Raw genomic sequence first — 16,132 nt, 5'->3', positions numbered from 1 at the left:
ATCACATTGACAGAGCAGAAATTCTCCAGAGGATTCAGCTTTACTTCTAACCACTCCAGTGAAAAGTTATCTGACTTTCCATTGATATACAAAACACTTAAATTTAGAGGTATTTCTGTAATGGACTTTTCCCATACTTGGCACAAGAATCAAATTTAAATGTGTTGTTGTATGTACTTATATTTTAACTTTTTATCTAACATGATATTATGTTTAACACCAACAAGCTTGGCCTTCATACTTGTATTTAGTAGAAAAATAATTAAAATTTTAAAATTTTATTTAGAAAAATTAGGACATATTCGCTTTGGCAGCACATATACTAAAATTGGAATGATAGAAGATAGCATGGACTCTCAAATAAATAAATAAATAAATAAGAAAATACATAGGAATATAGTTAGTGATACTTACTACTTTTAAATATACTTAGAAATGGAATTAATTTGGAGTTCATATTTACATATGAAATAGCTTTATATATTTAATAAGAGAAAAATTAGAAGAATAAAATAGAGGAATTTTGAATCAAATCAATATTAGTATGCCGGTTTGAAATACCATGATTAATTAAAATGTGGATGCAATTAATTAATTTATATAGCATTCTTACTGACTCATATTCATCAAATATATACCACTAAGTCAATTTATGTGAAAATGTTTTGATTATGAATATATATAAATATATTGAAAACATTTATTTATTTCGAAACCTGGTTTGTATTTTATACATCAATGAAATGATTGTGGCCATAAAAAGCACTCTTAATAAGTTTAATAAAGAATGTTGAGTGGCACCTGGGTAGCTCATTCTGTTAAATATACAGTTATGATCTCAGGGTTGTGGAATTGAGCCCTGAGCCTGGTGTTGGGCTCCAAGCTGAGTGTGGAGTCTGCTCCTGATTCTCTCTCTCCCTCTCACTCGGCCTCTCTCTCTCTCTCAAAGAAATATATAGAATCTTTTTAAATAAGAATGCTGAAAGAAAACCCATGTAATATAATTACATAAAATGTAAACACTAACTATGTGTAATCAAGAATACTATTTAACGCTCAGTTAACTGTCATGTTGAGAAAGTTACCTTCTATCCTGAAAAGAATGAAACTTTGGGATCTAGCAAGAAAAGGTGACAGAAGCTAAGCACAATGTCTTAACTTTCAGAAATTTTCCAAGTTCATCATTTGAATTTCAAGTTCTTTACTATGATGAATCAGAAGTATTCCTATGAAAAACCAACTTTTAAAAATGAAAGCTAGATTCTTTAATGTGTTCATTAAAAGCAAAAATTATGTGAATACCATGTACTTTGAGAAATAAATTTTGCTTTATAAAACATGCTTTTTAAATTAAAAAAAAGTGTATGGTTGAGGAACTATACAGTGTCTTACTACTGTCTTAATCAGTAACATACTATTTGCACTACAGGCAAGATGTACAAAATTAAAGTAAGCACATTATGAACCAATATCTATTTATAGTGGGAGTAAAAAAAACATCATTTTTTGCTTATCAATTTAGTATAAAACTCAGGAGCTTTGGAGACAGGCAAAATTTCTGAAGAATTTTTTATCCTTTCTTCTCAAAGGAAGAATTCAGTTCTTAGGATGTTACCCATGAAATTCTAACTCCATACTAGTTGAAAGAGAAAATCAGTAAAGCACTTGTGTTTCAGTGGGAACTCAAACTGGAATGGGTCCTACCATTTATGATAGATTCATTAGTATAACTGAGGAATATTCTAGACTTCAAGCCACATGCCCTTGAAAACCACAATGTTTCACTATATAATTTGATATTATGTCTGCAAGAAACTCTAACCATAACTGGTAACAATGGTTACCATAGCTGGCAACCATTCTATATAAATTTATTCAGCAGGTGAAATGAAAGAAAATTGAAGGATACCATAGCAAGTTTAGCAGGCTTGTAGGGCAGATTCAACTTTGAGGAGGGATGCTAAGACTCATAATATGGTGTCATCTTAATTATGCTTCAACTTCAAATAAAATTCCAACACAAAATGTACTTTTAGTTAACATTTCCTAAAGCAAAACAAAATTCTGACCGTGTATTTCTTGATTAGGGTACTATAAGAACATTTCTGAACACTTAAATTTTTTTAAAAAATATGAGTTTTGGAAATATTGCATTTGTTTCTAAATTTAAGGCATTGCAATTAATTTGGAAGTTCAGCCTTACACATTGCCTTCTACAAAATCCTGCAGTGGTTTAGGTGCAAGAATTAGATGTTCTATAAAATCAGAAATCAAGGAGAAGAATTCCAGTATCACAAGTGGACATGAGATCCATATTTGTAACTTAAAGATCAACTTGATAGATTACCATTCAAACAAGTGACTGTGTATTGTGTCAAAATATTTCACTTTTTGACCCAGACTCTTTCACTTAATAGCTATGACTTTGGGCAAATTACATAACCTCTACAACTTCTTTTCCCATGGAAACTAGAAATAAGCACCTCAAAACCCACTGTGGATGAAAGCCCATGATAACCATTAATTCTTTTGCAACTTTTTGTTTCACTATGTGTTGGGTATTTCCAAACCATAAAATACTTGTGTTTCTTTAAGTTTTAATTGTTATTCCACTGTCTCCAACAGATAAAAGTCCTGAAGACATTTCCCCCAAGCCCACAATTTTTCTTCCTTCGATTGCTGAAATAAAAGCCCATCAGGTTGGAACGTATATTTGTCTTCTTGAGGATATTATTCCTGATATTTTTAAGATAGATTGGAAAGAAAAGAAAGGCAAAACAATTCTGCAGTCCCAGCAGGGAAACACCATGAAGACTAAGGACACATACATGAAATTCAGCTGGCTGACCGTAACTGAAAAATCAATGGATAAAGAACACCAATGCATTGTCAAAGATGAGAGGAATAAAGGAAGGGTTAAACAAGAGATTGATTTTCCTTCAATAAACGAAGGTATGTGCATACAAACATGAATATAACCTCCCAGAATCCTTTGTTTTGAAGAGAAAAACCTAACTTTTCTGTCAAGTATTAATGAAAACATGCAATTAAAATTTTTTTCTAATGTTGTTGCCTTTCATGGTAGCATAAATGTCCTATTTCCCCCATAGACTTCAAATAGTATGGACTTTGGAGGGCCTGGGAGACTCAGTAAACTGAGCATCTGACTCTTCATTCAGCTCAGGTCATGACTCAGGGTATTAAGATTGAGCCCAGCATTGGGCTCTGCACTCAGCATGGAGTCTGCTTGAGTATCTCTCCCTGTGCCCCTTCCCCGTGCTCACTCTCTCTCTCTTTCAAAAGAAATATGCAATTAATTTAAAAAAATAGTATGGCCTTTGGAATATACAGAGAAAAAAAATGACATATTCACTTAGACTTTCAAGCCTTAGTTTTAGCATCCAAATATTAATGAAACAGTGATGATTTTAAAGTCATTTCATGGATTAAATGAAAAAATACACATGAAAGCACCTAGCTACCTGGTACACAAGAAATGCTCAGAGTCTACTATTGATAATTTCACTTGATCGGGAATTAAGAACAATTACGCATCATTCAAGAATGTTCTATCCAGCAGTCAGAAGTCTTTTCTCACTTCAATCTTGCTCTATTCAAAATATCACCCATCAACAATGAGTTGTCAGAGACAAAATGATCTTCATTTGATGGGGCCAGAATGCAATTCAACCAGAAATAATATTTTGGCAACTGAGGTTTTAGTATCGTCTTGAGTTTTTTAGATTTGTATTTTATATGCCAGCATAAGGTGAATTTTTGTAAATAAGGATTGAGAGATGCTAAGGTATTAAATATTCATGCATTCTACACAATGAATGTATTCTTACCATTGGTAAAAACTGCTCAGCAAACATTTGTTTCAGTTCTAGTGTGTGCCAGACTGGAAAGGATGCACGATGAACTACTGTCCCAAGGAGGATAACTACAGTAATCAATCAGGGTCACTTGTGATTTAAACATGGTGTTCCAAAGGAGCCTCACTGGGAGAGACGCTGGTCATATTTAGAAAGTGTGGGCAGATGGCTAAATGTGCCCAGCCTCGCTGTGATCTACTAACTCATTAGTAGGTCACAAGTCAAGTCCTGGCATTGACATCACAGACCAAGGGCCCAGAGACACCATAAGAAGGAACCACTTTGGATTTTCCTTGTGATTAATAACATTCTAAGCAGTGGGGAACAAGCACATAACGAGACCTGTGAAGAGCTTTGCTATATCAAGTCTAACTTTCTGAAGTGAGTTTATGTTCTCGGAGTGTTGAAAACACCCCACACACCCAAAATGGCAATTCTTAGCTTATGGCCCAAGTCACTTAACCAGGACTTAATACCTAATCTAAGAGCAATTTCACCTCCCCCCCCCCCACCCCAAGGAGAAGAGTAACCTTTAACTAGTCAACATGAGAATTTCCTGGTCATCCCCAGGAAGCTTCCTGATTGATTCATTCCCATCCCCATGGGAGAGTAACCTTGCCTAAGACAATGGATTCCTTTCTAAGAATTCCCTTTTCCCCCCTGGGTCCCTCTCTATTGTTAAAAACTTTTCCTTTCCTGTAGTCCTCTCATAAATTGATTGATTAATAGAGCCATTAGATCTTTAACATTTGGGCAGCCTGGGTGGCTCAGCAGTTTAGTGCCACCTTCAGCCCAGGGCCTGATCCTGGAGACCCGTGATTGAATCCCAGGTCCGGCTGCCTGAATGGAGCCTGCTTCTCCCTCTGCCTGTGTCTCTGCCTCTCTCTCTCTCTCTCTCTCTCTCTCTCTCTTGTGTCTCTCATGAATAAATAAATAAAATCTTTAAAAAAAATCTTTAACATTTACTTGGTTGAATTTTTTATCTTTAACAGATTTGGTGGCAAGGATGGAATCCGATATGGACCCTGAGGGGCATTCAGAGGCAAAGCAAAACACAGAGGTGGTAACTTTGAACCCTTCCAGTTCAAGATCTTTCAGTCCTGTCCCAAGCACTGTGGGTGAGTTCTTCCTGCTCTCAGCTCCAGTCACTTTGTGTTATGCCTCCTAATCTAATTGGTTTTGCTTGACAGGGCACGACAGCTTAGGCTGCCAGAGTGTTATGCCCGTGTTAAGTTAAACTAGCATGTCTCTTCTCAGCCCCATTCAGCTAGATATTTGCACAGAGTTCAACTGAACTGGCTGAAGGGACTGCCCAGAGCCAAGCAATTAACCTTTCAGACCAAGTGCCCAAGATAGAAACCTCAGCAAGTTTCCAGGAGAATTGGTGGTGCACGCAGAGTCTTCTCGTATCAGAACTCAGAAACATCTCTTACAGCTCATACACTAATGTGCACCTAATTGATTGTCACCATTCCTGTAGATAAAGCCTACAGCTAACAGGGAAAGGTAGAAAAAACACAAAAATTGGCGTGCAAGAGTCAAGCATTTAGAGGCCGCTAGAGCACTTACTACCTCAGGAACACGCCACTGATAGTACAGGTTGTCAGGAAATGGGATGGATCAGTACTAGATCACTCATCAACCTCAAGGAAACCTCTGTGCAAGGAGCTACACTGCAAAATACGCACAATCCCCAATTCCAGGACACAACCCTTTTTTAGGTGTTAGTTTTCTGATCAAGAATCCCAGTGTCTTAGTTAATGGAATCCTTAAAGAGTCAAGAGCACTACTTCTGTTTTATTCGTTTATTTTTCTTCTAAGAATTATAGTCCCAGATAAAGATACCTAGCAAAATGCAAACTCTTAAAAACTTCTTTGGTGTCCTGAGGAATTAACTTGGTAACAATCAGGTTGGAGACCCAAAAATACCAGACAGGAAAGTGGGGTACCACTCATTTGCAGCCAGATATGGCTGGATTGGAGTGTGGATTAACTCCATTTGAGGCTAGTGTCCTACCAAACTGCTGCGAGCCCTCAAAGCAATGATAACCTAGAAATACATGCCCATAATGGGGTACTTGCGAATTAGAATTAATTAATCTAATTAGAATTAGAATGATTTTGTGATATTAAGATGTGAACTTAAAAAGCAAGGGTTCCCTAATTAAACAGAATCCGTGTAAGATGTTGACAATTCCAAGGTCCTTTCATTGAAAGACTCATTGCAAAAGGCTAATGAAAGATTAATGATGGAGGAAGTAACTAAAGCAGAAGACTATAAAACTGATCTAACTCCTACTCCCCTCTTGGCAACTTTGAGCACTCATTATAGTCTGAATTGATTTTCCACTCTGAACAGACTACACAGCCATAAACAGAAGACTGCCAATTTCATGGCTTTACAGACACCTCCATATCTACCTTCATAGGAGGGCCCCCAAATGAGCCCTGTCCAGAGGGGCAAATTGCTATGTACTTTATTCTCTTAAACAGCCACGTGGAATTCTGGTAAATACTGGATCCTGTGCAACAGATCCTAGAAAATCTGGCAGAGGAGAGGGAAGAGTGGAAATCTTAACCACATTACTAGTGGAATCTCTATCTAAAGTCCTTGTCCACAGGGATAGTAAAATTTCTCATTATCCCATCCTTTCTAAATCTAGACCCATTGCTAGTGATCTTTTCTCTCCCAGATGTTATTCCTGCCTTCCTGCCTGTGTCATCCTGCCTAATTGCTCTTAACTTTCTGCCTGCCTGCGACTTGGCGGATTGTTGGCTCCTTCCTTTGGCTCTCACTGTGAGAGACTCTGAGTATTTGGAGGGTAGTATCCTTTGTACCCTCTTGTGGACCCGGGTAATACACAAGGAGTTACTCTATATGTCAGAAATTCTTAAAACTAAAACTATGCCCCCAGAGAGAAGGAAACAAATTGAGGCTCATGTGCTTGGTTAGATGGATCAATCTATGATGTCATTCCATGTAAATACAAGTCTGAGAATTTGAGAGCAACTGGCTTGACCAATCTTACCAGAAGCAGAAAGGCAGCTCTTGAGGCAACTCAGAGTTCTCCCATTGCTTTATCTATCCCCCAACTTCTCCTATTTATGAAAAGGGGCTTATAAATGGTTGGCTTTAGGAAAGCAAAGTGCTTCTTTGAGGAACATTTCTCTGTCTGTCATTAAAGTCACACATCTGATCCTGTCTCTAAAATGTAAACCCAGTGCATAAAAGCTTGAGAGTGAGGGAAGTAAACGAACTAGTTTACAAAAACTAGTAAACTAGTTCGTTTATAAAAACGTAGAGCTTTGTGCCTAAACTCTAGTCTACTCTCCTTGATAATCCTGAGACAAATACAAGTCTTAAAATTAATAGTGAGACAAAATACAAAATCCTGAGACAAATACAAATTAAAATTAATAGCATAAATATTAGTGGTCCTAGGTCCTTGTACCAGTCTGTGTGTCCATAAATATATCTTGTCGATGTGAGATATTTTTCACCCTGGATATTTCGCCAAAAATAATTTGTAAAGAGCTTTATTTCCCTGGTTTGAATATAAGCAATTTTAAGGATCGGGCATTCTACAACTCTCAAAGAGAGAGAGACTAACTTGAATGCGTTTCAGTTTTACATGATCTGGGCACATTCTCTGGTGGGTTTATGCATAATAGATATGTTGGTATTGCCTTCTCAGCACTAAAATCAGAAATTTCATGTGCCTGGTTTACTAAAGATCAAGTAAGTAGATGTGATCTCCATTACAAAATGTTATAGGAAAAAGCTTGGGAGAATGATGGACTTTGATGTTTCATAAGATATTTTACGCTTTTTATTTAATTCCAATTAATTAACACAGCACATTATATTAGTTTCATGTGCACAATATGGTGATTCAACACTTTGATACATCACCTGTGCCCATCAGGACAAGTGCACCCTTTAATCTCCATCACCTATTTCACCCTTCTCACCCCTTGTCTATGATGTTTTTGTGGGTAATCTCAGATAACGAGATATAAAAAATACACAATTTTAGCTAAAGTTTTAAATAATCTCCCAATTTTTTGAGGAACTTAAGATCATAGTGTTTTCCATGTTAAGATACATTCATTATATTCATTCAATATCGAGATCATTTCCAAGCAAGATAAAATACTAATATATTAGTGACTAAACACAGGTTTATCTACTTTTGTTTCCTTGCTGCATAGAAACAGAAGTTCGCACCTACTCATAGTCAAGCTTGGTCCTTTACTGAAAGATTGTTTTATGAAGAAGCACACATTTCTAGAAATTATGAAATATATTCATAAATTTTCCAATCTAAAGAATGTTAATTAACTGTTCACAACTGCCTACTGACTAGCTTTCTTTAAACATGAAGGTTTCTAAGGGGTTAAGAATTCTAGTACATGTAATGCAGACTCCTAAAATAATAAGAGAAACAACCTGGAAAGCAAAGAAACTAAGATGTATGTTTTTCAAAAGAAAATGTATGAGGAACGGAAATATATTTTTTGAGGGGAAAAAGGGGATTTTTGTCCTAAAGGGAAGTGGGTCATCTAATCATCTAAAGAAAGTTAACTTAGGACAAAATCTGAATGTAAAACAAAAACAAAAACAAAAACAAAACAAAACAAAACAAAAACAAAACAAAACACGTTGCAGAGGTTTGTACAAAGGGGGTGTTTGAGAAGGAATGTTATGTGTGATCAGGACTAAGATTGGAATGAATTATTTTTAAACCGAAGTAAGCTGGTACAGCATTGGAGTTTGATTTTTCTCCCTGCCAAAAGGATAAATGTTTTTTTAGGCTTTTCATGTTTCTTTGTTTTCCTTGGAATTTTGGTCTGCTTAAATCTCTTCGACTTGGAGTATTCCAACGGGTTTGTTAAACTGTTTGGCTATTTGGTATGTCAGATTACGTGGGATGCATTGTCAAAAAATACTTCATACCAAGTTTTCTAGGTATTGTGTTTGTAAGATTGTGGTACGTGCAGATAATGTCCATTCTGGTGCTACAAAAGACATGGCTCCTCATTGTCAGTACTTGGTTATCCTGATGGCCTTATAAATTGGCAGCAGTCTGTTTCTGAATCAGAAAAATGAAGGCGAGTAAACATGTCAGTGTATTAAACAAAGAGTCAGAGCTGAGGGAAAACCAGAGCAGCCACAGGGTTCTTCCAGGATCCCTTGGCAAATCTCATTTCTTTTAGTTTTTGTTTTTTAAATTCCTTTACCCTCCTTTGGACTTTTTAAATGACTCAAAGTGTAACTGGACTTCAATGGGAAGACTTTTATAATAGTACAAAACCATTTACCATTAATATCTAATGTGTCTGGACCATAATTCTGGAATAATTATTTTTGCCTCCAGAGACTGCATGTCTCATCATTCTGGACCCTGACACCTGCAGGTGGATTTCATTCCAATACCACTTAGTTTGTTTGGTCCCTGTGACCTTGTCATTGTTTCTATGTTTTCTGGATGGGTTAAAGCCTTTTTTTGCTATGAGAATGATATACTCACTCTGGCAAAGACAATATCAAAAATGGATTTTCCCTTGGAAAATCTCCAGTGACCAAGGCTCCTCCTTCTGTGATCTCCAGTGGCCAAGGCTCCTCCTTCACTGGGCAAATCACAGGAGCCTTTAGGAAAATCTTGCCAATCTCATGGAACTGTCTCAGTGTACAACCTTATGCTGATCTTTTATGTTACCTGCTAGTCTGAGATAGTGTAAGTCCAATGTCTGATGCTCAAGACTGTCATCAACAGGCTATGGACACCTTCCTAGATCACAGTTAAAAGGATCTGTAAGTCACAGTATACAGCCTGCTGATAAGATATTTTAGACATATCATCAGAGGAAGATAGTCCTCAACTATCCCAGTAGAAGAGGGACATTACTAAGTGGTTCTGCTATAAAACTAAAGGTTCAACCTTGTACACATAACATACCTACAAATGTTTCCACCTGACACCTGGTCCTACCTAGACAGAGGAGATTCTGAAACAGCTGAGAGAAGTACAAATAGAAGACATCCAAATTGACTGCATTCACCTAAAAAGAGTTTCAGGACTTCATATTTTAACTAAATGTGAAATCCTTTCTCCTTCTGTTCTTTCCTTACTCTGGAAATGGCCTGTATCTCCCATGTCATTGCCATATGTGTGACCTCTGGAATTTAGAGCAAACTGTTATTTCAGGCTAGCAGAAAATCTAACATTGGTCCAAAATTTTCTCAAGGTAAATAGGATATCTCATTGGTTGATTCTCCTAGTTTACATCCCAAGGAGTAGGGACTACCAAGAAGCCACCAGGATTAACACCTTTGGAAGGAATCCATGTGGCTTAAATGAAAGATTCCTTCAGCAGGGTCTTTCTTACTTATGTGATTTTAACTGCTTTGAGTATTGGGGGCAATGACATCAAAATGTACCTCCAACATGGGGAACTATCCTGTTTATGGGCATCATAACAATCTGCCTGGTGCATTTTATTCTTTCAAAAGCTTTACAGGCAAGTTCTAAGCCAGTAACCTTTAAGCAAATGATCTTCCTTGATTGGAATATCACAAAAGAATGAAGAGTACAACCAGCTCTAAAAACCATAATGCTAAAGAGGTAACCCTTGAATATCACAAGTCTTATGCAAAAGGCCAAGATCTGTGTATATCACCCAGAAAATCCACAGGAACTGTTAGAACTTCAGAGCAGTTGCTGACAGTAGTGTTAATTCCTTCAATTTTGATCCCGTCTCTCGGTTAAGATGAGAATGTGATCAAAAGGCAGGGTTGTTGTAAAGGAAACCTCAGGGTCACAATGTACTCATTAGCTTAAGGCTGTAAGTCTGTAAACCAAGTCTTCATAGCTACCCAACTGCAGTTTCAACAGCCAGAACTAGAACCTTTAGCCAATGGACATGGACTTTCCTGATCAGCACTAGGATTGACCCCTTCTGCTCCCCTTTAGGAGAAGGACCCTGCCTCAAACAATGAATTCTTCTGCTAATAATTTCCTTTTCACTGCCTCTCTATCTTGAAAAACCTCTGTCCTGTAGCCCTTACGAGCTTCCACCTACTTGCTAGATGGTATGATGCTCGATTCATGAATAGGTTGAAAATACAGCCAAAATGTACTCATTTGAATGTTTGCTATCTCATAGATTCTCAGTTTGTTCCATAATCAAATTAGGAATAAATATTTACTTTTACTTTCACCAGAAGTGTGATGCAAAGCAAATGAAATTATGTCAATGAAAATACTTGTTTTTGAAAACATGACATGGATAAATTTATCCCTGTATTTATTGCATTTATTTATATCCTTTCCTAAAACTAACTGAAGTCAGATTATACAGAGAGCCTTAAAGTTTATTTCTACAGCTAACAGAGAGGGACAAATGGGCATGGCATAAATGTAATGAAACCATTGGGCTGAAGTATCATGTTAGGTTTTGATTTTTCTAGTGTGCCGAGAGAAGTAATAAGTATAGTAAGTTCCATGGCGACGATTATGGTAAGGAAGGAGCTCCTGTTAATGATGTGCTTTCCATGGCACTTATTTCTGAAAGGAATGTTTCCCAAGGTCTTCTCATAGCCACAAACAGGGCACTTCTGTTAATGGAATTCTACAGTAGATTTTTAATGCAGATCCATGGAAGTTTTAAGGTTTTTTAATAAAAGCTTACATATATGTATGTATATAAATGAATGCACAGAACAGTGAGTGATTCTGGACAGAGATAAACTCATCTTTTCAAACTTTTTAACCAACTTTGATTGAGAAAGGGCACCATGGACATACAAGTCATATTATGAAAATTGTTACATTGTTGTCTTTATATGAATGAATGCATGGTGATAAGAGATTTTTATTTATCTTTTTGAAGTTTTTATTTTACTCCCAGGTAGCTAACCTACAGTGTACTATTAGTTTCAGGTGCAAATGTCATGAATAACATCACTGCATGAAAAAGAAAGATATCTTTAGGACACTATAATGTCAGCTCTTTAGGATATTTTAACATTTAACATAATTATACTAACATTATTCTTCTTGAGATTTACCCAAAAGACTATATCTCACACCCATTTCTCAAGAGCACACCAACATAAGATTGTGTGGAGTAGATAAAATTGCACACCAGAACCATGTCTGTATACACGACACGGGAGGTGAAAAAGAATAAACCAAAAAATCTTAGAGCTCTCTCTTCCTGCATCCACAGTCAATCATCATTAAGGATTTTTGTGTTTGTATGTATGTTGAGGGGGTGGTGGTTTTGTTTTGTTTTTTTCTACACTGTAGATAAATACAACTTTAACGCAAGTTTATGTATTCAGACAGCTATCAGTGTGATGTGGCCTTTCATCCTATCCCTGCAAACAAGTGCACTGAAATGCTGAGCTTTTAGGGGTGCATCAGTAGCTTAGTCAGTTAAGTGCCTGCCTTTGGCCCAGATCATGTTTCCAAAGTCCTGGGATTGAGCCATGTGTTGGGCTCCCTACTCAGCTGCAAATCAGTTTCTAGCTCTCCCTCTGCCCACTTCCACGGCTCATGCTCACTCTCTCTCTCTCTCAAATACATAAACAAAACTTAAAAAATTTAAAAAGAAATGATGAGGTTCTTTAATAAAATGATCATTTGCTAAGACTAATTCAGATATGCTGAAGAGATGATGTCTGAGAGGTGACAGTGGTGGAATTATGTTTGATGTCTATGGGTTAACAAGATGCTTTCCATAGGCTCTAGCTCATCAATACCCCCACAGCCATCCTTTCAGTGCTGGCTCTGACAATCATCACTGGTATGCTATTCAGCAAGGGACATAGACTCTCTAAATCTTATTTCCTTCTGGGTAACATGGAATTCTACAAATTCAGCTCATATCAATGTAACAGGGAGATGAGATGAGATAATGCCTATGAACTTTCACATAGTGCGTGACACAATAATAATCAGTCAATAGGTTTGGCCTTCTTTAGTATTGTTGTCAGGTCCTCCCAACACCATCAGTCCAGAGAATCATGTGCAGGAGTTGAGGATACTGGGGCATGAATGATTTGAAAGACAGGGCTGCTTCTTAGCTTAGAGAGGAAATTTACCAAAAGCAGACTCCTTCCAACATGTACGGTGCCTCTGTGGCTTCAGGGTTGGACAAATTCATTTTGGTAGCAACCCTTCATGTGAGCAGTGGGTATGGAGGACTGGACCGCAGCCACCGCTTCTGATTATTTTTCTATTCAATAGTATTTTTTTATAATAAATTTATTTTTTTATTGGTGTTCAATTTACCAACATACAGAATAACACCCAGTGCTCATCCCGTCAAGTGCCCCCCTCAGTGCCCATCACCCAGTCACCCCACTCCCCGCCCTACTCCCTTCCACCACCCCTAGTTCATTTCCCAGAGTTAGGAGTCTTTATGTTCTGTCTCCCTTTCTGATATTTCCCACACATTTCTTCTCCCTTCCCTTATATTCCCTTTCACTATTATTTATATTCCCCAAATGAAGGAGAACATACAATGTTTGTCCTTCTCTGATTGACTTACTTCACTCTTTATAGGACACCTACTGTGGAGCAGTCCCTGTGCTATGAGTTATGAGCACAGAAGGAAAACAAGATAATGTTAGGCATTACCCTCCAGGTGTGAGGAAAAAAAAAAAAAAGAAAAAAAGGCATCATTTATAAACTACAACATCTTTATATGCAGAAATACAACATGTGATTTGATCTAGTAAGTTACATAAATTCACATCAACCATTTCTGGAATTGTAGGGCTCATATTTGTAATGACTCTTCCGCTCTTGACAAATTCTATCATCTGTCTATCATCTATCTATCTATCTATCTATCTATCTATCTATCTATCTATCATCTATCTAATCATCTACCTTCTATCCACAACACAGAGGAAAGTTAAACAATGGATATGAACAATGAATAATACTTGTCCTCATTTCTTTTAGAATTTGCTGCTATTAACTCTACAGAAGCTTCCCTGAATGATGAAAATGGTAAGTTTTTGTCTTTGTTTGCCTTTATGCTATGCTGTAGCATTTTGCCTTCCTGATCAACTTAACCCTTGAACTCCCCTGGCTTCGGGGAGAAACTTCAGAATGGCTGAATCTTGCAAAATAGACTGTGATATTTATATCAATCCACCATTTCTCAGGAGTCATCTCTTTTAAAGGTTTTATTTATTTATTCATGAGAGACACAGAGAGAAAGCAGAGACATAGGCAGGGAGAGAAACAGGCCCCTCACAGGGATCCCGATGTGGGACGAGATCCTGGATCTCTGGGATCATGCCTTGGGTCGAAGGCAGATGCTCAACCACTGAGACACCCAGGCGTCCCTCAGGAGTCATCTTCACACAGTAACTTCTGGTTTGGCTGTGAGAGGACTATGAATTAGGGGTGCATCAATGTGCCCTGAATTCTTTCAACAATGGATTTCATTCATATCTGTGCCCTGTTTTCTACTGACTGAGGAAAACATGATTTCTTATTGCTTCTGTATTTTTTAAGCTTTGTTCTTCCTGGTAGTTTATTACATGAACTGACACCGAGAGGTTCTTGTACAGAAGGCTATGTGCTGCACTGGGAGTGTGTTTTGTTTAATTCTCTTAATACTCACTGTGAAAGATTTAATTCCCACTTTACATGTGAGGGTAATGAGATAAAATTAATTCAGTCTCCACACCACATGTCAAGAGCTGAGGCTGAAAACCAGACCAACTGAATCAAGATGAATCAAGTGACATTTAGTTTTTACTTATTCCTGCCTAGAGCCCTCGTGGGGATGAACATGCAAAAAGTCACCTATTACCAATGCATTTCCCCCCATGGATTCATTCATTATAAAGACAACCTTAATTTTTAATACTTTGGAATGTGCTAGAGGAATTTCATAGGTTTTTGACTGACTTGACCTGCAAACTCCATTCTGAGTTGTCTCTCTGTGGTGTTGGTGTTGGTGATGGTGATAGAGGGGTGATAGAGGTATTTACTACTCGGTTGTGCTGGTATGAGAGTGTCACTTCAACTTAGGTTATCAGAAATGTTTACAGTTACCACTCTCCAATGAATAAGTCTTGACCTTTCAAAAAAACTGAAATTAATAAAATACTTCTTTTAGACCCCCTGCAGCTTCAACTCATGAACACCTCTGCCTACTACACCTACCTCCTCCTCCTCCTGAAGAGCCTGATGTACTCCATCATCATCGCCATCTGTCTGCTTGGGAGACCAGCGCTCGATGGCAATGGGAAGAGTTCCTAACATGATGCCTACAGAGTCCACTTTTTCCCATTGGCTTTTGTCCCTATAAATGTCTGCTGAGGATCTAGTGGGGCTTTGTTTCTATGATTGGGTTATTTCCTTTCACATGTATCTTTCTCTGTAGGGTCACAATGCAGAATGGGTTTATAAACTCCTGGGCAAACACAAACTTTCACTCTGCAGCAAGAACAAATTCTGCTATGACTCAGGGGTGGGGACAGGGGGCCATCCCCAGGGGCTTCATCACTTCTCTCTCCTTAATGCCCACCCACTCCTCAGCCACGCAGTACCCATGCCTCTGTGTACAGCCTGTATGCAGCTTCCAGCTGTGTCCTTGAACTCTTTTTTTTAAAAATAAACTTATTTTTTATTGGTGTTCAATTTACCAACATACAGAATAACACCCAGTGCTCATCCTGTCAAGTGTCCCCCCAGTACCCATCACCCATTCACCCCCACCCCCCGCCCTCCTCCCCTTCCACCACCCCTAGTTCATTTCCCAGAGTTAGGACTCTTTTACCGTATGATTTCTTGGAAGCCCTTTATTGTACATACCTAGAAGATCACCTCCTTACTGATTTACCTTTGTACTGTTTTTCATAATAAAAATTATCAAAAATCTATTTGGGCCTATATGTACTTTTATTTGGTCCAATCTAACTGAGAGTCAGATGTAAGAGACAGCATGACAGCTGAGCCTTCCGATACAGTGCTGGTCGTAATATTGGTCAATTCTACATTTTAATTCTTGCCCTGAGATAGTCCTTATGCTACTTTCTTTGAGGGACTGGACACAGGAGAGCCACAGCCAGTGAGGTTGCCCAGGTTAGTTTCTTTCAAAGGTCAACTGATTCAGACTCATTTGGTTTCAGACACTCTGGTGTTGACTGTATAAAATGTCACAAGACTGGCAGATGTCTCAGACCCATAGCAATGTTTCACAAGCACCACGTTTCCTGATCTCAC

The 16,132-nt window shown here is 37.8% G+C and overlaps 1 gene segment (V, D, J or C); it reads left to right on the top strand.

Moving 5' to 3' along the window:
- LOC140599110 (T-cell receptor gamma chain C region 5/10-13-like) overlaps positions 1-15,789 on the top strand; it is a 40,441-nt gene extending 24,652 nt beyond the window's left edge. The window contains 4 exon segments of the C gene segment in view: positions 2,626-2,952; positions 4,868-4,993; positions 13,853-13,900; positions 15,024-15,789. Of these exon segments, the coding sequence occupies positions 2,626-2,952; positions 4,868-4,993; positions 13,853-13,900; positions 15,024-15,166 (644 nt within the window).
- Positions 15,790-16,132: the final 343 nt, after the last annotated feature.

This window comes from Vulpes vulpes, chromosome 5 (assembly GCF_048418805.1).
Source record: "Vulpes vulpes isolate BD-2025 chromosome 5, VulVul3, whole genome shotgun sequence".
In the NCBI taxonomy this organism is placed as follows: domain Eukaryota; kingdom Metazoa; phylum Chordata; class Mammalia; order Carnivora; family Canidae; genus Vulpes; species Vulpes vulpes.
Note: the sequence above shows the minus strand (reverse complement) of the source record. Positions and strands in the feature narration are given on the sequence as shown.